Source organism: Rattus rattus, chromosome 2, assembly GCF_011064425.1.
Source record: "Rattus rattus isolate New Zealand chromosome 2, Rrattus_CSIRO_v1, whole genome shotgun sequence".
Taxonomy (NCBI): Eukaryota; Metazoa; Chordata; class Mammalia; order Rodentia; family Muridae; genus Rattus; species Rattus rattus.
The window spans coordinates 154,112,994-154,133,298 of record NC_046155.1 but is presented as its reverse complement, the minus strand read 5'-3'; the positions used below and the strand labels follow the sequence as shown (position 1 = coordinate 154,133,298).

General features: G+C 47.5%; 1 protein-coding gene across 2 annotated transcripts; it reads right to left on the bottom strand.

Moving 5' to 3' along the window:
* Nucleotides 1-227: 227 nt before the first annotated feature.
* Snrnp70 (small nuclear ribonucleoprotein U1 subunit 70) lies at nucleotides 228-19,950 on the bottom strand. Of its 2 annotated transcripts, none has more exons than XM_032893649.1 (10): nucleotides 19,721-19,950; nucleotides 18,881-19,037; nucleotides 16,549-16,611; nucleotides 16,322-16,376; nucleotides 11,556-11,620; nucleotides 11,371-11,433; nucleotides 7,459-7,540; nucleotides 4,366-4,467; nucleotides 1,131-1,218; nucleotides 228-1,052 (listed from the first exon to the last, which is right to left on the bottom strand). In XM_032893649.1, exons 2-10 carry the CDS (start codon nucleotides 19,025-19,027, stop codon nucleotides 368-370), a joined length of 1,350 nt encoding a protein of 449 aa, XP_032749540.1. In that variant the 5' UTR covers nucleotides 19,028-19,037; nucleotides 19,721-19,950; the 3' UTR covers nucleotides 228-367. The 2 variants fall into 2 exon arrangements, with proteins under 2 accessions (XP_032749540.1, XP_032749541.1); XM_032893650.1 differs by lacking the exon at nucleotides 19,721-19,950 and adding an exon at nucleotides 19,306-19,367.
* Between the last annotated feature and the right edge of the window lie 355 nt (nucleotides 19,951-20,305).

The following is a 20,305-nucleotide window of genomic DNA, read 5'->3' as shown; positions in this document are numbered from 1 at the left end:
GGTTATGCCAGGCTAGCCACTGCTTCCTCAGGGCTCGCCGCACTCAAAACTCTCCCAGCTGTCTTCCATCCATCCAGAAATGTCGATGGCTGGCACCCTGCCTCTTTGCCTACTGCTCTCTCACAAAGTTGCAGCCAGGGCTTCCCTATCTCACTTGTAAAGCAGCTATGGTGGCCGGGAGAACAGTGGAGCTGAACAGTATGAAGTGTAGTAAGACACCAAGTGCCCACTATCAACAGGAAATTAATTTTATTCTTAAATCCAAGGGATCAGAACAAAAAAACCTCTGCCCTCAGAGGGCAAGCCAAGGTGGAAAGGCTAGGAAGGCAGACAGCAAGGCAGGAGCATGTCCACAACAGAGGCCTCTTCATTCAGGCGCCGCCTCCATCAGATATCCGTTCTCTGGGGCCATGTACCCATCCCCGCCCTCGGCCTCCATGTACATGTCTCGACCATCACTACCTAGCCCTTCCAGCCCATTGTCCTGACCGCTGCCACCCCCACCCCGGGCCTCATCCCTGCCCCGCTCACTGCCCCGCTCCCCACGCTTGTGCTCTCTATCCCGGTCACGGTCTCGGTCCCGACGGCGTTCCCTCTCACTTCGGTGACTTCGACGCCTCTCCCGGTCTCGATCCCGACCCTTCTCCTCAGGGCCATCAGGGCCTTCAGGGCCAAGCTCTCCAGGAGGCCCATCATCAGGAGCTCCATCACCAGCTTCAGAGGGTTCAGCCATGTCGCCTCCACCGCCTCCGCCGCCACCACCACCACCACCACCTCCTCCTCCGCCTCGAAGCTCCTCTTTTCGCTCCCGCTCCCTGCGTGCTCGCTCCCGGCTCCGACTACTTCGACGCTTTCGATCTCGGTCTTTGTCCTTGCTTCGCTCTCTGGATCGGCGCCGCTCATCCTTGTCTCGACTCCGAGAGCGCCTCCTCCGGTCCCGAGAGCGGGAGCGTCTCCTTTCTCTCTCCTTGTCTCGCTCTCGGCTTCTTTCTCTGCGCTCCCGCTCGCGGTCCCGGTCCCGGTCTCTGTGTGGAAGCGGGGAGGGGCCCGGCCTATATGAGGTTAGCACTGCATGGAAGGGTACCCCCTTGTGACTGCCCTGTCCCAAGAAACCAGGTGCCCAACCTTACCTCTCATCATATCGGGAAGTGTCATCTCGGCCTGAATGCCTGATATTCACATCTGCCCCACCTCTTCTGGTACCACCAAGGCCACCTCCTGTGGGCCAAGTAAAGGAACACGGCAGCGTCAGTGGACACAGTTTAAAAGGGAGTATCTTAAAGGGGCCTACACGGCTGACAAAAAACAAGCGCCTCTACTCACTGCCACGGGGTATATATAATCTCATGCCAATCATCTCCATGTCCGCTGGTTGTAGGACAGCCATGTTATCCAGCAAGGTTTTGCACAAAACGCTAGAGCTGGGGACACCTGAACAAGAACCTTCTTGCCTCCCAAGCTTGTCAACCTAGTCCACTACCAATTTGTACTTTGAGCACAAAGTCCAAAGTGTGAACTCATAGAAAAGCTGAAAGAAACTAGGTTTGGTATTGCACCCCTTTAACCCATACTTCAGAGGCAGAGGGAGCCTGGCCGACTGTGAGCTTCAGGCCAGCCAAACAAAAACAAAAACAAAACAACAACAAATACCAGAAAAGCTGGAAGACCTGTCATACCTAAGTTCCCAGGGAATCCTAAATTTCCAGCCTTCTCAGCTGCCTCTTGCTCCCGTCAGCCATGTAACATTTACCTTGCTTTCCTTGTCTCTGTACCTTCTACTTCCCTGTCAAGTCTCGAGATCCCTGCCCTGCTCACCACACTACACCATGCTGCACTGAACTGTTAGAGGCCATCAGCAACTCCACAACTGTTCAAGGAAAGCACTCCCACACCTCCCCAGATTCTGACAAGCCACAAAAAGACTTAAACTTGCACAGATTTAACACCTGGTCTAGAAGGTGTTGGGTACACAACACTAGCACTAGGGAGCAGGTGGCAGTCTCATCTTCAGATGGGTGGACTAATGAGCCACTGGGCCCCAGTAACTTGGCAAGGAAGGAGTGAGGTGGACCTGTGTTTCACATAGGAGCACAGGAAAAAGGGAAGTCAGCCACATGCTAGGCAGTTAAAGTAGGTATAGATTACAGGTTAGACTACTGCAAAGCAGGACACAGACTTCTAGCTGCTGGATCACAGCCTAACAATAGGTTAGGCCATTAATTATCAATAAAAAAAAAGTCTATAGCGAGAATTCTGTAATTTGGGTTACTTTAAAAAACACCAAGGCTTGGTTGGAGATGGCTCAGTGGTTAAGAGCACTGACTGCTTTTCCAGAGGTCCTGAGTTCAAATCCCAGCAACCACATGGTGGCTCACAACCATCTGTAATGGGATCTGATACCCTCTTCTGGTGTGTCTGAAGACAGCTACAATGCACTCACATATATAAAATAGATCTTTAAACACACACACACACACACACGAGAGAGAGAGAAATATTCTAAGAACATATTTTCATTTTTAATCCCAGATGCAAGGATGTAGGGCTGCTTTGAAGCAGCAGATTTGCTTCATGCTTTGTAAGAGGCATGGTTTTGCCAGCTGCAGATAAGCTTCTGTGATTGTATGACATTTGGAATTCTGGGAACTTTTCAGAGGGTATTTGAATCCTCGAGGTCAGGTTAGGGTAGGTTGTTGGATTGTTAAGTAGTCAGGCACAAAAAGAAAAGAGAAGAAGAAATGATATATCCTAATGGTGAAGATCAAACTTGCCCCAAGGAACTCAATGCCCCTAATCAGCAAGCAAGTAAGTGTCCTTTTCAACCCCTGATTTTATTCAGGGATTTCTTTTTACTCCTCTGTATCTCCCCCCCTCCCCCACTTATGTAGTTTTAGGGAGTTGAAAGGGTGGAAGGATAAGGGTTGAAAAAAGAACCCACAAAGTAGCCAAACATAGCTACAATGTCTACAGCATCTTTCAAAATAAAACACTTTCTGTACAGGAGGTAAACTCCTTCCCTCCACCACTCTTCATATCTGACTGTCACAAGTCCAAAAGCAACAGGGCTAGTCAAACCATAGCCTGAAACCTCAGAAACTGAGTTAAAACAAACAGCTTGTTCACTAAAGGCTAAGGCAGGAGAAATCACCATGAGCTTGAGGCTACTCTGAGCTTCACAGTTGAGACCATGTCTCAGAACCTCATACAAATAATAACAAATACCACTATGCACTACATGTAGGAAAATTCTACACAAAGTTTCACTTAGGCTAAAATGTCTCTCATCTGAGTGAAGAAGGTTCATACTTTATTATTTATATTAATATCAACAAATCCATACACCAGAACAACTGACTTGTTTCTGAGACTTCATTCAGCACAGCACAAAGTCTCAAGAATTCACCCTTTTTTTTTTTTTTTTTTTTTTTTTGTTTTTTTTTTTCGGTGCTGGGGAACAAACCCAGGGCCTTGCGCTTCCTAGGCAAGCGCTCTACCACTGAGCTAAATCCCCAACCCCAAGAATTCACCCTTTTTAAAAGATACTGTGGGCCCCTGTGGTTGGGGTGGGAGGTCAGCACTGGCGCACAGGTGCAAGCAAAGCCAGGTGATGCTGCCTGAGACAGAGTGAAGCACCAGGACAAAGACCTAACCAGCTCGGGCCTAATCTGAGGCATCAGCAAAGAGACTGACATCTGTCTACAGAGTGAGCAGCAAACTCTCAAAGTCCAGCCTCAAGGTCTTAATGAGGATCTACTGACATCACAACCCTTGGGACTGAGACAAGAGCCTCAGTGGTTAAAGCTCTTCCAGAAGTCCTGAGCAACAGTGTCCACACAGACATAAAATAAATAAATTAAAAAATTAAAAAGACCCTCAGATGCATTTCAAGACTTGCCACAACAACCCCCATGGAGATAGCCCATAACCACCACAAAGAAAGTGAGGGGACAGATGCAAGATCAGAGCACAGGCTGCTGCTGCTCTCTTGCTTCAGGTATGAAGCCAGGAGCTGAGCTGGTGACTCAGCTAGAGAGTGAAGAAGCGAAGCCATTCAGTGAGAGCAAGAGCAAAGCTAGAGCCAGTGATTCCCTCCAACCCACCCCATGATACCAAGTACACTGGGCATAAGGTGGCTGAGGTCAGTGTGGAAGTTACCAACACTGCGCAAAAGCTGCTGCTGGTCATGCAGGAAAGACCAGGGCATGCTTGGGTGCTCATGTGTAGGTGTCTGTGTGCACCAGCGTCCAAAGCCATGAAGAGGATAAGAAGACAAGCTGGAAATGGAGGAACAGGCAGATGGGTTGGGGAGACTGAAGAATAATCTATATTCACAGGCACAGGTGCCCCGAGGGCAAATGCACTCACCTAGCCGCCGGGGCCTCCAGCCCTTCACAGTCCGGCCCCTCTCCACATCCACGAGGACCCTCCTGCCATCTATCTTCTTGCCATCTGCGTGCTTGTAAGCGGCTGCAACAGATGTGGGGGAGGGGGAATCCCCAGAAGGTCCTCTAGTCAGACAAGGCTCCATACAACAGCATCCCTGCCCCTCAAACCACATCTGCACACACACACTCACACTCCCACCAGTCAGCCAGGCAACCAACAGCCAGACAGCCCTCTCCCCACCCTGAAGGGCCTGCTCCATCCAGTGCCTGATTCCTTTCGGGCACCCCCAAGTGCTATTGGGGGGCAAACCATTCACCCTGGCCTCCCCCAGCTTTCACATGATGGAGCAGCCCCCTCCTGCCAGGGTGGCCAAAGTTGCTGCAAAGAAACTGGAGGTTAGCTGAATGCTGGCCTCTGCTGTGGGGAGGGCTCCTCCACACCCAGGCATGCACCCTAGACACCATGCTGGGCAGGAGGCTGGCTAGGCCCCTCCACACCCAGGCATGCACCCTAGACACCATGCTGAGGCAGGAGGCCCACTGGGCCCCTCCACATCCAGACCACACCAGGTTTTTTTTGTTTTTCGTTTTTGGTTTTTCTGTGTGTTTTTATAGGGGAGGTCAGTGTGAGGAAACAGACATCAGAACAGAAATGAACAGGAGTGGAAAGACCTTTAGGAATTGGCAGGGATACAGGTGGGTGCTGAGCTCCCCAGGGGCCTCCAAGGACCCTGGCTGGACCCAGAGGGACATGTGCCGTGCTACTCAAAATCCCTGCCTTACCTGAGCCGACTGACCCTGCCACCACCTACCCTGGCCAGCTCTGTCCTCCAAGCCGAGGTCAATGGCCAGCAGGGCCTGCAGCCCAGCCTGAACCCTCAGGGAAGTTGAGGAACATAAGACATAGTGGGATGGCCCAGAGTCCAGGCCTGTGATTAGGCAGGGCTGTTAAGAAGGCCAAAAAGTCCCTGTCCAGGTCCCAGTCCTGGCCTAAGGGGCTGTGCTCACCAACCACAATACCCTGCCCCACCCCTGCCCACTCCCCCCCAATAACAACCAGAGGAAGAGAAAAAGGTGCCATTTACCGATGCCGGCCTTGCGGGTGTCCAAACCGAGCGGGATGGGGGGGGCCGGCAACTCCTGGGGGCCTGGCGAGGAGGCGGGCTTCCCGGGGGTGGGGTAGGGGTTGGGACACGGGACTGCTTACCTGGAGACCCCAAGCTTACCTGAGTACTCATACAGACCCCACACCCACCACCATTAGGGCAACTAAAGCTACAGGGAACCCTGAGAGGGAAAGACTACATTTCCCACATCATCTAGAAACACGTGGATGAAGGAAAAAAGGGAGCCTCAGAATCTGAGGGATGATTTGCACCTGGGCTGGGAGACCTGGGTCTATCTATCCTGCCCAACCTAAACAGTGGGCCTCAAGGCCTCAAAAACACCTACTGCTCACCACTGCCTCAATCACCTTCACTAGGTACAGGCCCAGCACTCAGTACTAGGGTCAGGTTCTCCATCTCGATTCCATGTGCCCTCCCCACTAGTGGCAACAGCTCTGAGGCTAGCACACAGGGGACACACCTGGGATCCAAGAAAATGCTTCCCATGCTCCAGGAGGGGCCAATCGGCCCCTAACCCCAGAACAGAGTGAGGGGAGGGAACTTAAAGACTTCAGTCAGTCAAGTACAGGAACCCTGCTTAGGTTCCCCATCCCAAATCCCAGATGTCCAACCCAGAAAACAGCAAGAAGACCGTGTAATTGTGTCAGTCTAGGCTTCTCTCTCTTTCCCTCTCTTCCGCCTCTGTGCAGATTTAGTAAAAAAACTACCACACCTTCATTTGTTTTAAGGCCTGCTCCACCCCTCCCATACACTGAACCCCAATCCATGCACTTTGGGGAGCTCAGGCACTGGACATCACAGCTGCCTTCTCAGGAGGCTCCCACCACACCAAGGAAGACAGGAGGGACACAATACCCCAAACTAGAAATCAGACTTTCCTAGACCACTATGGTGACAACTCCACAGAAGTCACAGGGCAGGGAGGGTTGGGCTGAAGGGCTCCACATAGAGCCCTGGTCCTAGGACACCCCAGCTTTAGGATTACCAATATGACCCAGGTGTCAGAGGCTGGGCGGAGCCCGACTATGGAGGCAAATGCCTCTCCCATCGAGGTCCATCCTTCCCCTTGGGATCAGTGAGATTACCAGAGAGAATGTGGATGGGGGCAAGAGGGGTGGAGGGCACCCAAATGAGGAAAGGGCTGTGGGTAAAGGGAGACTGAAAGGTGACTAGGGTGGGAGGGGAAGCCTCGCTGTTCCTAAGCTGCCTGGCTAAGCTGGGCTGGTGTGCGGTGCTGTGATCTTACCCATGATACAAACCCTTATACCAACCATACACTGAGGTGTTGTAAGGGGAGCGTAAGCATCAGCTGCAAGCCAGCTGCGTGGTGGCTGCAGTGACAATAAGAACAGTCAATTAATACGGCGGCCCCTGGACACGCCGCAGCCCTGCCCACCCCCACCCACCCAGCCCTACCCGAATGGACGCCGCATAGCCTCAATGGGGCTTTGTAGCTGTGGGAGTGGGTACTAAACATGCCCACCAGATCACTGCTTGATGAGGACTGGGTGGGGGTTGGAGTGGGGAGGTGGAGGGTCGGGTGGCCCAGCCCAGTTATACTGGGGGGAAAGAGGGCTGGTTCAAAGGCCAGCTCGCTCCAACCTAGTGGCCCCCAACTCTAGTGGGGGCCTAATGGGGAGAAGCTCCCCAAACCCGACCCCTCCCCCACCTCCACTGGCCCCATACCCCACCCAGTGCCCTCCTGGCCCCTGAGGTTCAACGTGTGACACTTACCTCCCTGGGCTCACACACACGTTGTGGGGGGTTTGGTTTTTGATTTTTAAAAAACACGTATATAAATATATAAAAAAAAAGATATATCAGAAACAGAGGGAGAAGAGACAATGCTAAAGTCAGGTATGGCAGGGGAGGGAACAGACGACGGGGGGAGAGGCTGGGCAGCAGAGGTAGAGGGTCAGAAGGAAGGGCAGAGGCACAGTACTCACAGTGCATGTCTCGTTCATGCTCATACTCGATGAAGGCATAACCACGGGGTTTCCCAGAGCGTTTACTATAGACCATGTGGATCTGCAGGGCAGGTAGAAGGCATCAGCCACACAAGTTACAGGGCTGCCCCACCCACCCCATAACACAGGCCTTGGGCTGGGGACACACTAGTAACAGATTTATCCTTCAAACATCCCAAGGGACTCTCACTCTAGTAAAAGTCAGAGTCCAGTGGAAACAAGCAACACATAGGAGGCATGGCATCCTGCAAAGCAGGATGGAGCAGGCTGTGGCTACAGATCTATGGAAACTGAGCATTCTGATGGTGGATATCAAGTGAGGCCACAAGGCAGACAGACATTGAGTCAAATGCACCCAAAGCAAGCCAGGGATGAAAAATGAACAGTGTGCACAGGATAAAGGGCCACTGTGGATGGTCCATGTTGAACAGGGCAAACAGGGAGTCTGCCTGCCATGTGCATGCAGAGCCCAATATATGGGAAGGTAAGGAGAATGGAGGACCCAGAGCATTTAAGACCCTCTGTAAGACAGAACAGGGATGAGGGAGCACAGGGCCAACTAGGCCATGTAAGGTCAGGATGAAGCTTCTAGGCCCTCTCTCCATATGTCAGGGACACAGAGGCTTAAGCACAGAGAAACAGGATTCATAAAGGAATGCTGGGACCCAGGAGGTAGGGCAATACAGTAAGATTTCTGGGAGATAACACCATTTGATTGGGCTACCAAGGAAGGACTGGCCTTTTTTGCACTTTACTACCTGCCCAAACCTGGATGGATATGGTCTTAAGCTTGCTCAGGAACCCTAGGACTTTTAACTCTACAACCTGAAATCTTCAAAAGCCAACTGAGATTCCAAGCTGACATGACAGAACCAGGTTCCATTGGGCTTTGGAGAGTGGGAAGGCACCATTTCCTGAGACCCAGGAATCAGGGAAAGGCCAGACAGCCCATCCAATGCCTTGCCCTGGGCTAAGCAGCTTGTGTCCGTCATGAGCGCCAGGTCTTACTTTGTCTCCCAGCAGAGGAAAACAAGACACAGAGCGGTTAAGTTTTACTTCAAGGCTTTGCACAGCATCTATCTTTTTTCTATTTTTTGTACAGACCTCAGTCTGTAGCCCAGGCTAGTCGTTTTTGTTTTGTTTTGTTTTGTTTTTTAATTCATTATATATAAGTACACTGTTGCTGTCTTCAGACACACAAGAGGGCATCAGATCTTATTACAGATGGTTGTGAGCCACTATGTGGTTGCTGGGATTTGAACTCTGGACCTCTGGAAGAGCAGTCAGTACTCTTTACTACTGAGCCATCTCTCCAGCCCCCACCAAGGGCAGTCTTAACATTATAAAAGTTTTACTGACTTAAGTCTTTCTAGGGCTAGAATTATAGGTATAAGTCACCATATTTAAATTTAGCATGTTTTCTTTCATCTTCTGTCCAGTATTTTCTATTTAAATGATTTCTTGAGGTTATAGTTACTTTATTTCCTCCCTCCAAACCCTCCCATTCAAATTTTTTTTTTATTATTTATTTTTGAGTACACTGTCACTGTCTTCAATACACAAGGAGAGGATTCCATTACAGATGGTTGTGAGCCACCATGTGGTTGCTGTGAATTGAACTCAGGATCTCTGGAAGAGCAGTCAGTGCTCTTTTTTTTTTTGGTTCTTTTTTTTTTTTTTCCGGAGCTGGGGACGGAATCCAGGGCCGTGCGCTTCCTAGGCAAGCGCTCTACCACTGAGCTAAATCCCCAACCCTGCAGTCAGTGCTCTTAACCACTGAGCCATCTCTCCAGCCCCCTCCCATTCAAACTAATTGCTTCTTTTTAACTTTTTTCAAAAGATTTATTTTATTTGTATGAGTACACTGTAGCTGTCCTCAGACACACCAGAAGAGGGCATCAGATCCCAGTACAGAGGGTTGTGAGCCACCATGTGGTTGCTGGGAATTGAACTCAGGACCTCAGAAAGAACAGTCAGTGCTCTTAACGGCTGAGCCATCTCTCCAACCCCCTTTTTAAAAATTTTAATTGTTGTTACACATAGGTGTTTGCCTATCTCTAAATACAATCTGCTCAGTCCATGCATACCTGCATGTGTGTTTTCAGGACTGACCTTTTGGTACTGGATAACCAATTAGTGTGGTTCCCTTCTAGTTCCCTTCTGACTGTTTCTCCTGTGCTTGCTTGCTCTGCTGGAGAAAGGTTTTTACTAACCTTGGCTATCCTGAACTAGGTATGTAGACCAGGCTGGCCTAGAACTCAAAAGAGATGCACCTGCCTCTACCCTCCTGATTGCTGGGATTAAAGGAATGTAGCCTAGCAGTATGTTTCTAACAAAGGGGCAGAAGCAGACACTTCACACTCAGGGCCACATGAAACATCCTGTCATGGGTACCTACCTCTCTCTCTCTCTCTCTCTCTCTTTTTTTTTTTCCCGGAGCTGAGGACCGAACCCAGGGCCTTTTGCTTGCTAGGCAAGCGCTCTACCACTGAGCTAAATCCCCAACCCGCGGTACCTACCTCTCTTATCTACAGCAATAACTTCTGCAGATTATACAACAATTAGTAATCCCTTAACTACACAGTAAGTTCAAGGGCAGTTTGGATAACTTAGCAACACATTTCAAAGTAAAACTGGGAAAGGCTAGATAAATAGTTACTGAGGCTAAGAGCACTTGTGGCTCTTGCTGAAATCCAAGCTCCATTCCTACCTTCCACAGGACAGCTAACAACAGTATGTATTATAACTCTGGTTCCAGACTGAGGTCACTGTGCGTACTTGTTATACACACATGCGAGAAAACCTTAACTAACAACAACAAAAAAAAAAAAAAAAATACACAATGGTGCCTAAAAAAAAAAAAAAAAAGGAAACATCAAAATTGAAGGTCATGAAGGCATCCTCTCTATATAATGAACTTAAGGGCAGCCTAGACTGTGTGGGACAATCTTAAAGGATAAGAGCCAGGGAGAGGGCTGAGTTTGATCTCCAGGATTCATACCAAGGAAGAAAACCCATCTGAAGTGGCTCCACACATGCCAATCCTCTCCTCCTTCCCAATGCAATAAGGCAGTGCAGAGGACCCAAGGTGTTCCCTCACATCTACCTGGCAGCTCAGTCATAGGAATTCTAGATCCAATGCCTTCTGGCCTTCACGGGCACTGCACTCATGTGAATACGAATACATACAGGCAGTCAGGAATACGAAGAAATGGGTCAGTGGTTAAGAGCACTTGATGGTCTTGCAGCAGACACGAGCTGCACACATGGTGGCTTATGACCCTGTGTAACCCGTTCCAGAAAATTTAGCAACCTATTCTGGACTTTTTGTGCACCAGTCACCAGTGTAGTAATACACTCAGATACAAGCAGGCAAAGGACACCCATATACGTAAAACAAAGAATTCTTAAGTCTATATAACGCAGCAATTATGCAGGGACTGGGGATATAGTTTCAGGTACAATGCTTGCTTAGCATATAAACCTCTGCCCGGGGCTTAAGCCCTAGTCCTGGGGGCAGAAGAGAACAAATAACTAATTTAAGAGGTCTTGGGCAATAATTTGCATTAAGTTTTAGGCAAGTACAAACTGTAAAATTCCAATCAACCTACCACCCAAACACAGCCTAACCCCATAATGGGCTGACTTAACATTAATCGACTGACTGCACATACACCAACTTACAGCAGGCTGAACACTGCAGAGCTGGTCTTCAAATCCACAAGGCCTCACCATTTCCAATGTTACTTGACATTAAAGCTATACTAAAGGAAATAAACCCAGGCCCAGAATGATGTTCCTAGGCGGGGAACCCAGCCGCCTTCTTCTCTTCAGGCCACTGCTCCCTCCTCCAAGTACCCCCACCTCAACCCTCTACCTGGACACACTTACTCTTTTGATGGGTCCGTACACCTCAAACTCTCTTCGCAGCTTAGATTCTGTTGTGTCATAGTTCTACAAGACATAAAGCTAAGTTAAGTGGAAGAAGCACATTGTTCCAAAGCCCTTGAACCACTCAGAACTAGACCCAAATTCTCAGTAGCCTAGGATACCCAGGACAGGAACTGGGTACTTACCACTCTAGCCACAAACAGAGTCTTGAAGGCATCACCCTGAGCATTGGGATCATTGTGAGGGTCCCCTGTACAAAGAGAAGATCATTTTGAAGTAGACAGTGCCCACAGTTTTGGATAGTGGAGCGATGGATGGGAAGAGGCCGAGTACATGAAGATGGAACCTAGGCACCCCCGACCCCGAAGCGAAAAGCTGATTTAGTAAGCTCGAGTACACCCCGTTTCAGGTCTGGTTTCACTGAAGTTCAATGGTCTTTTCTAGAGTGATTGACAGATGATGACAACAGTCTCCTGGGATAGCAAAAACATCAAACAGGATGTGGAAGACCTAAAAGTCACTTCACAACTATATACTTTGGCTAGCCATTCCCAGTGCAAGGTGAACTGAGCATTACCCAAGGCTGTGGGATCTCACTGGAGGAATGGCTTGAGCTAGCTTGTGACAGACTGCAACCACAGCATAGGAGCAATCCTGGTACCAAACAGTCTCAGACCTCAGACTACAGAACCAGAGTCCAGGATAAGTGGGGTCAGTCTGGGCTACGAAATGAGACCCTGTCTCAAAAAGGAAGATAGTTAAGGATAGGTTTTCTCCTCCATTCCCTAGCCCTGAGGCAGGGACCCTGGGCTAGTGCTAAAAGCAAATGACCAGGAACTTCCAAGGCACTGTTCCATTTGGACAAGAATTAAGTCTCCAGAAAAAAACCAAGAATCTATTTTCCAATCTTTATGGGGTGTGGGGTGCTAGAAGCTACACCCCTGTGCTGAACATTCTGTGCCCATCTTATTAGCCACCCTGGCTCTCTCATTCATACAATCCTTAGAATGTAGCTAGAACTGCTAAATAAAGAGGTCATAGAAGAGATAAAAACACAGTTTGGGGAAAAGGTGAATGCTAAGAATTTGAGGCCAGTCTGAGCTACAGAAAGCAATGCTGTTAAAAAAAAAATCAAAATAAAGGGGGTTGGGGGTTGGAGAGATGGCTCAGCAGCTAGCTGTCATTCCAAAGGTCCTGAGTTCAATTTCCAGCAACCACATGGTGGGTCACAACCATCTGTAATGGAATCTTCTAGTGTGTATAAATAAATCTTAAAAAACTTAAACATCTTGGTCCTTCTCAGGATCATAGCAATTTGGAAGAACACAAGGCATGTCTAGGGCCTTTGAGCAGGAAAGCAGGGCTATTTCTTCTGTCTGCCTATGCTTAAGCAGTCCAGACAAATGGTCTTTGTTACAAATTGTGTTTCTCATATTGACAGATCACAGGCATTAATATTTTGCAGGCTTCTTCAGTTATCAGTTGTGACTTTCCCACCAACAGGCAAACTAGATCCAAAGAATCAGTCATGGTGGTAGTCCTTTCGATCATTAAGGGCATGGTCATAACAAAAGAGGGCTCTTCAAAACTTAAGGCTTTCAACTGCACCTCCACTCAAGAGAAGCCCCTCAACATTGCTGACCTCATCCCACTACCTGTCCCTAGGCAGGGTTCAATCGTAGGGTGCTGAAAATTGGGAGGAGTAAAGAAAAAAGGAGTCAGGTTGCTGAGATGGCTCAGTGGTTAAGAGCACTGACTGCTCTTCCAGAGGTCCTGAGTTCAATTCCCAGCAACCACATGGTGGCTCACAACCACCTGTAATGAGATCTGATGCCCTCTTCTGGTGAGTCTGAAGACAGCTACAGTGCACTCATACATAAAACAAATCTTCAAAAAATTTTATTTTTAAAAAAGGAATCAGTGATGATTCTTGTCCCCTTTTCCTTTCTCTTTGACAGCCAGTGCCTAAATGTGCATATGTGTCAAGGTTGAACTTCTTAGGACTCCCTTGTCAGGACCCTAACACAGAACTAGACTACAGGAAGCCTTACAGCTAGAAAACTTCACTAGGCTTTCCATTAGTTGGTGTGAAACCTAAAACGCCCCCTCTTTATAAGATACTCTACAACTCCACAACATACTACTTGTTTTTCATCTTGCAATGGGAATAATCATTCCTCCTCCACGTACAAGTCACCATGAGTTCATAACATGAAGGACATCAAGTGCTCAGCAAAGGGACAGAGTCTCCTTTAATAGAAGCTTCTATAGTTACTGGGCATAGATAGATACCCTACTGTACCTGATCCATCCTCTGCTCTATTTTAGACAGTACACTGAACCTACTTCAATTACCACCATGGGGCCTAACTTAATTGATCTCTACATTCCCCAACCCAACTTTGGAATTTCAGTCACATCTCAGAGCACACTATGTTGATCATCAATGCATTTGAAATAAATACATTTCAATAAACTGAAACCACAGTATCATTGTTAATGACTAATTTCTAACTTCATTTTCAATCCCTCGACTGGGGCTATATCAGAATGAAACCTGTATACACCACATTTAAACCCCAATCCAGTCAAGCTCAATGTCTTGCTTAGTTGATCCCCACACCCCCCCCCTTTTTTTTTGGTTTTTACTCTGGAAACCAAGCTAGCCTCAACCTCAGATGATGAGTCTTTTGACCTCTTATTCCATGGTCCCCCTATTCCCTGCCCCCAACTTCTCCTTTTTTTTTTTTTTTTTTTTTTTTTTTTTTTTTTTTTTTTAAAGATTTCTGGTCATGGGTCTATTCTACATAATCTCCCACATTCTTCAACTGATGCAAGGCAAACATGGATTACAGGAAGAGACTGGCATTATGCTGAGGGCAGGAAGGAGAATTGAGTACTTATCTTTGGAAAGCTCCTTTAAGAGAATTTGGGCTGGGGAGACAAGTGAACAAGACACACTAATAAAGCACTGTCTAAGCCAAGAGGACCCTGGACATGGAATGTCTAGCTTTGTGACATTTAGCAAGTAAGAAGGGCAGATCTTTATGACAAGCTAGGGAAGTTATAAATGGTGTTGGGATGGCTCATCTTAGTTGACAACTTTCATGACTCTGAGTCAATTCTAAAACCCAGGCAGCTGGGCATGCCTTTGAGGGCTTCTGGATTCAGTCATTTGAGGTAAGAAAAGCCAACTGAGATCTGGGTCATACCTTTTGTTGGCAGCCTACATAAAACCATGAATGAAGAGAAAGCTTTCTGCCTGCCTGCCCTGACTCCCTGCCAGGGTCATCCCTCCTGCTGCTGAAGCATTCTCTCACTGGTATCAGAGCTACTTCTTCAGGATTCCAACACAGACTTTCCAGTGAACAAACTCTTAGCCTTTCTGTTGAAAAAAGTCATTGTTTGACTAGCCAGACCACAGCCTGTAAGACACAGACACACACATTTCTATCAGTGCTGTTCCTTTAGAGAACCCTAACATGGGTGCTAAAGGCAAACTGAGTAGCAACATCTGGAAACAACTTATATAGCTAAAACTCCATTTATTAGGAAAGGCAAAAATCCATAGGAATTAGGAGAGGTGCTTCTGTGGCTTGAACATGAAGTATGAGGTGTCTGAGAAAATACATAGAACCAGGTACACAAGAGCTAGAGCTCCGTGCACTAACTTACTCATCATGTGCACTACCTACAAGTTCTAAAATGTAGTTTAGAGAAGAATGATTCAACAAGGCTGCAGACAACAGATGGAGATAAACCTCATCCTGTGGTGAGTCTTTACCTACTGAACACCAAGATCTGATAGTTTTGTGAGTCTGATTACCAAGTACTACTTAAACCCTCCTTATCTGGGTGTAGTATCTCCAATTCCAAGCTCAGGGAGCTGGAGATATGGTCAGGACCAAATGGTCAGATCACCTCATGCCTTACCTGAAGACACAATGGCGTATGTTCCTTTAAAAGAAAGCAAATGGGGCTGGAGAGATGGCTCAGTGGTTAAGAGCACTGACTGCTTTTCCAGAGATCATGAGTTCAATTCCCAGCAACCACATGGTGGCTCACAACCATCTGTAATGAGATCTGGTGCCCTCTTCTGGCCTGCAGCCACATATGCAGGCAGAATGCTGTACATAAAATAAATAAATAAATCTTTAAAAAAAAAAAAGCAAATGACTGAGGTCTCCCTACATGTCAAAAGCATAAACCGACTGGAGATGGAGAGATGTCTCAGTAGTTAAGAGCACTGGTTGCTCTTTCCAGAAGGCTGGAGTTTGATCACCAGCAGCCACATTATAACTCCTAACTATCCGACTACAGTTCCAGGAAATCCTATGTCCTCTTCTAATCTTCCACATGCAAGTAGGCAGAAAATCCATGTTTATAAAAAATAAAATAAAACATACAAGTAATGTAAGAAGAAAAGCCTGTTGGAATTTTCAACCCCAATAAGCCTATATAAAAACACACAATCCAGTTACAATAAATAATTATAAGCTATAAGTCTAGATTGAGCAGACCTAACACATCGCTAATTTATTCCCCAATGAGACTCTTTGCAACTTGTGGCATGTGGTTCTGCTCCACCATGACTTCTTCCTCTTCTTCAGTCCTCTCTCTTCCCTTCTCCTCTCTACTAAGACCTCCCATCCCACCTTTCCCTTCCACTGTCTTTAGTGGTGACTAATTAAAATGGGGAGAAAGTTCACGAGATCACCTGAGTGATCAACTGCTTGTGGGGGACGGGACACCCCTCTTGAGGAAACAGAATTAACATCAAAATCATCAGGACAACCCACAACAGCCTTATACAAGTGCAGTGCCTGGCAAGTGGTTGCTAGGAAGGTGAACCAACTCTGCTTCTCAAGCTCCCGGAAGAGACACACATGTGACCTGGGAAGAGGAGCAAAATGAGAATGGAGGGGAACACTGCTAGGAAGGAGAACCTTACACATTTTCAGCTCTGTCTCCACTTCCTGCTGTCGCCGTTCAATTTTTTCCCGTCTCTGCCAGTAGAAAAAAGAAGCAGAGTGAGTGTACCCAGAAGTACCTTGATGTCAGGAACCATTTGGAAAAAAGTAGCTAAAAAAATACAACACAAAACCAAACAAACAAACAAAAAACCCACACAAAACCAAAACAACAACAAACAAACACTAAGAGGTAAAAACAACATACCTTTCTCTCCATGCGTTCTTCCCGGGTTTCTGCCCTTGTTGGAGGAGGGGCATCTCGAGGGTCCTAGGAACAAGAAAGGTGACAGAGAATGGTGATGGAAAAATAGCAAGGAGTACAAGGAAGACTCTCAGTATCTTCCATACACAAACGCCACACGTTCCCTGTGTACTGACAGAAGACAGAGGTGAGGGCCCAGATGAGGTATACCACAGACCAATGCTGACCAGACTGTTGCACACCTTTGGCGAGGTCAACATAGAAACCTCCTGTGTTCAGAAACTTCTGCCTAGTCCAACTAACTATGTCTGCTAGGCATAAAAAAAAATTAAGTCTCATTTTTAAAGGTCCTTTTTAAAAAACAAACATAGAAACAATCTTTGGTATTTACCAAAAGCATCAATTGCTGGGCATGGTGGCACACACCTTTATCCCAGCACTGAGAGGCAGTGGCAAACTGATCTCTGAGTTGGAGTCCAGTCAGGCCTACAGAACAAGCTCAGGACAAAAGAACATCAATCTAAATGCCTGTAGACATTTGACATTTGTCATGATATAGGTAACATGGTTGTAAGGTACAGTACCAAAGCTACCTAGTTCCTTCCCATAGCCAAGAACCCTGTCACAGAGGGCCAAATGTTAGAAATATGTCTGAAAGGATGGTGGGCAGGGCAGATCTCCAAAGCAAGACGATCTGTAACACCATGGCAAGTCATAAAATCCTCTCCAGGCTCTCATTAAATGCTAATTGGCACATGATCTGCAAAAAGGGTGCCACTGAGCTGTACCCATTAAAGTAAATGTTTATTGGATAATAACATTTCTCAAGTGGCATGTAGACAAATATTACTGAAGAATCACCTTTCTGTTATCTAGTACATTCTACTTTTCCTACTTAATGTCAGAATGTTCTTCCTGAGACATCTGGCTATATGGCAGTGTTTCTTAGGTCTGCTCTGAAGGTGAGCATGACAAACTTTCTGCATAAGAGAACTGACTCCAAGGAGCTCAAGTGACTCATATGTACTCAGCAAGTACAGAGCCAACCCCTAGCTCCTAGCCTCAAGCACTGCAGGACGCACTGCTCAGCCCCAGCAAACACTATCTTCTTTAAAAACCACTTTATTTTTACATTTGTTTATTTAGATGAGGATGTATATGTATCACTGTGCATGTAGAGATCAGAGGACAACATGCTAAAGCATATCCTCTCCTTCATTGTGGATTCTAGGACCAGAACTCAGATTTCTTGGCAACAATCACTTTTCACTGCTAAGTCATGTGTATGCAACCCTGTCCTCTTAATGACAAACACGGACATTTACTGCCTTATCCCAAATCCTTTAACAGACATTCTGTGACTCAGCTCTCCACTGGTTTCATCTTACTCTTGCTAAAGCTAACCTAACCGATGCATTACATATGATGTTTTCTGGGTTAGTGGTAGAGACCTAGAACTCTGGCTCTTTGAGCAGAGTAAGTGTAAGTTCAAGGCTGGCCTTAGTGACAAAGGGAAATCTACAAGACCAGCCAAGACTCCACGAAAGACTGTAACCACTCCCCCACCCCACCTCCCACTCCCCACCCGCAAGACAAAACAACAACCCAGACAGGGTGGAGATACACTTGCCAATGTAACCAATCTAGCCAATAAACTTGGGCAAGGGACTACCATATCCATACAAAAGATATTAACTCTGTGAGGAAATGAACCACTCCTGGAAGCAATACCTGCAGCATTTACAAGACTGAGGAAGGAGGACTGCTATAAGGTCAAGGTCACACTGAGCTACACACATACACACACACAGCAAAATCCTGTCTCAAAACTCAACCAAAAGATGATAGTTCTTCAGGTTAAAGCTCTTGCCATCAAGTCTGAAAACCTCAGCTCCTGGACACACAAGGTGGAGAGAATGGGCTCTTGCAAGTTGTCCTCTGATGTTCACCGGTTTGCACATACACACCCACACATATACAAAAGTGTGATAAAAAAATTAAAACGCGGGCTGGAGAGATGGCTCAGCGGTTAAGAGCACTGACTGCTCTTCCAGAGGTCCTGAGTTCAAATCCCAGCAACCACATGGTGGCTCACAATCATCTGTAATGGGATCTGATGCCCTCTTCTGGTGTATCTGAAGACAGTGACAATGTACTCATATACACAAAATAAATAAATCTTTAAAAAAAAATTAAAACACACACAAAAGCACGAAACAATATAAGAAACAGTAAAAGTCACACGCACGAACCACACAACTAAAAAGGTTTTGAAGCTGAATGCCTCAACGTAGCCCGCCCCCACCCAGAAGCCGAACACTCCCAATCTGCTCACCTCAAACTCTCGGATGTATGGTGCAATGCCACAGTAAGGTTGGTTATGGTGTTTTTCATGTGGCAGCTTTTCCAGGGGTGGCAGGTATGGGATGGGGTCTCGGGGTGCAAAAAGGGCCAGAAGGTTGGGAGGCAGAAACTGTGTCATCTTGCCAAATCTAAGACCAGAAACGTTATGTTAGCAATCTTTATTTAGAACAGGTTTCTTCTAGGACCCCTCCACTCAAAACACAAAACAAAACAAACAAACAATAAAACAGGCGTGAGATTTCCTGGATGCTGCTATCCCCTGCCTGAAAAAAGGCCTTGGCAGGAGCTAAAAAAAGGAAAGGCTAATAACACAGAAAACAAAGAGGAAAAGGAGTCAGGAGGTGTGGGGCCCAGGGATCCTGAAGCCTCGAGCTCTAGAGGTTGCTCGCTTCATACCTTCAAGATTACGAAGTAGGGGTTTCAAGGTAGGCCATAAGGATAATATCCCGTAAGCCAGGGGGCCTCTGCGTAAAATATCTAGGATGCCAGAGACGAAAGGAATTATGGGTAGAGGTCCAGGATGCGACCAAAAAAAAAAAAAAAAAAAGGCGAGGAAAAAAAGCAACACACAAACCGCAAGGGCCTGTGGGTAGGGGACCGCAGGAGATTGGGGGAGGGGGGACTCTGAGGGAAAGAGAGCCTGAGTGCCCAAAGAACTCTGGGTAAAGGATGGGGAACGCAGGGGGTAAAGTCTAAGGCACTGACCCGGGAAGCGGGCCACAGCCCCGGGGAAAGGGTTCGGGGCCCCGCAAGGGTTTGTGGGTAGCGGCCCCACACCCCGTTAAGGCCACTCATTCACCCACTCACTCACCGCGCGGCGCTCTTCTCGGCCTGACGTTAGTCTCAGGCCTCGCGGCCGCCGTTCACAAACAAAAACTCCCGCTCTGGCTTCCACTTCGGCGGTGCCCGCGTCAGGTATCCACTGTGGTCCGCGCAGCGCGCGCAAACCAGGCCTCTCCTCGCAACCCGCGCGGCCTCAGCTCGCGATCAGAACCGGGAGTGAATGCGACTCGAATCCCTCCGCCTTTCTCACTGCGCATGTGTTGTAGGAACCGAAAGAAACCCTCACACAAGTCCGGCCACACCGCGGGCACTGCGCACGCGCAAAAGCTATAGGCCGCCTTAAATGCCTAAGCTTCCGCGGCCCAGCGACCGTACTACGCATGCGTTATCGGACCTAAGTCGGTCTCAACCTCGCGCTCTAGCTAACCGCCTATGACCGCGAGACACTTACAGATGTTCCACCCTTTTTCCTTACACTTCCCGGACCTTCGACGCATGCGTCTAGGTAATGCACGTGCACATATCCTTCCGCAGTCTGTCAAAGAGTGCGTACCTGAACAGGGTCTTTGCAGTTATGTTATTTAAGAGAGAACTCTTTCCCAAATTTCTTGTA

Coding starts and splice junctions, on each gene's coding strand:
- Snrnp70 (XM_032893649.1), bottom strand. CDS start 19,027: ATGACACAGTTTCTGCCTCCCAACCTTCTGGCCCTTTTTGCACCCCGA. Junction 4,468..7,458: donor GCATGAACGAGACATGCACT/GTGAGTACTGTG, acceptor CATCTGTTGCAG/CCGCTTACAAGCACGCAGAT. Junction 1,053..1,130: donor ACTTCCCGATATGATGAGAG/GTAAGGTTGGGC, acceptor AACCTCATATAG/GCCGGGCCCCTCCCCGCTTC.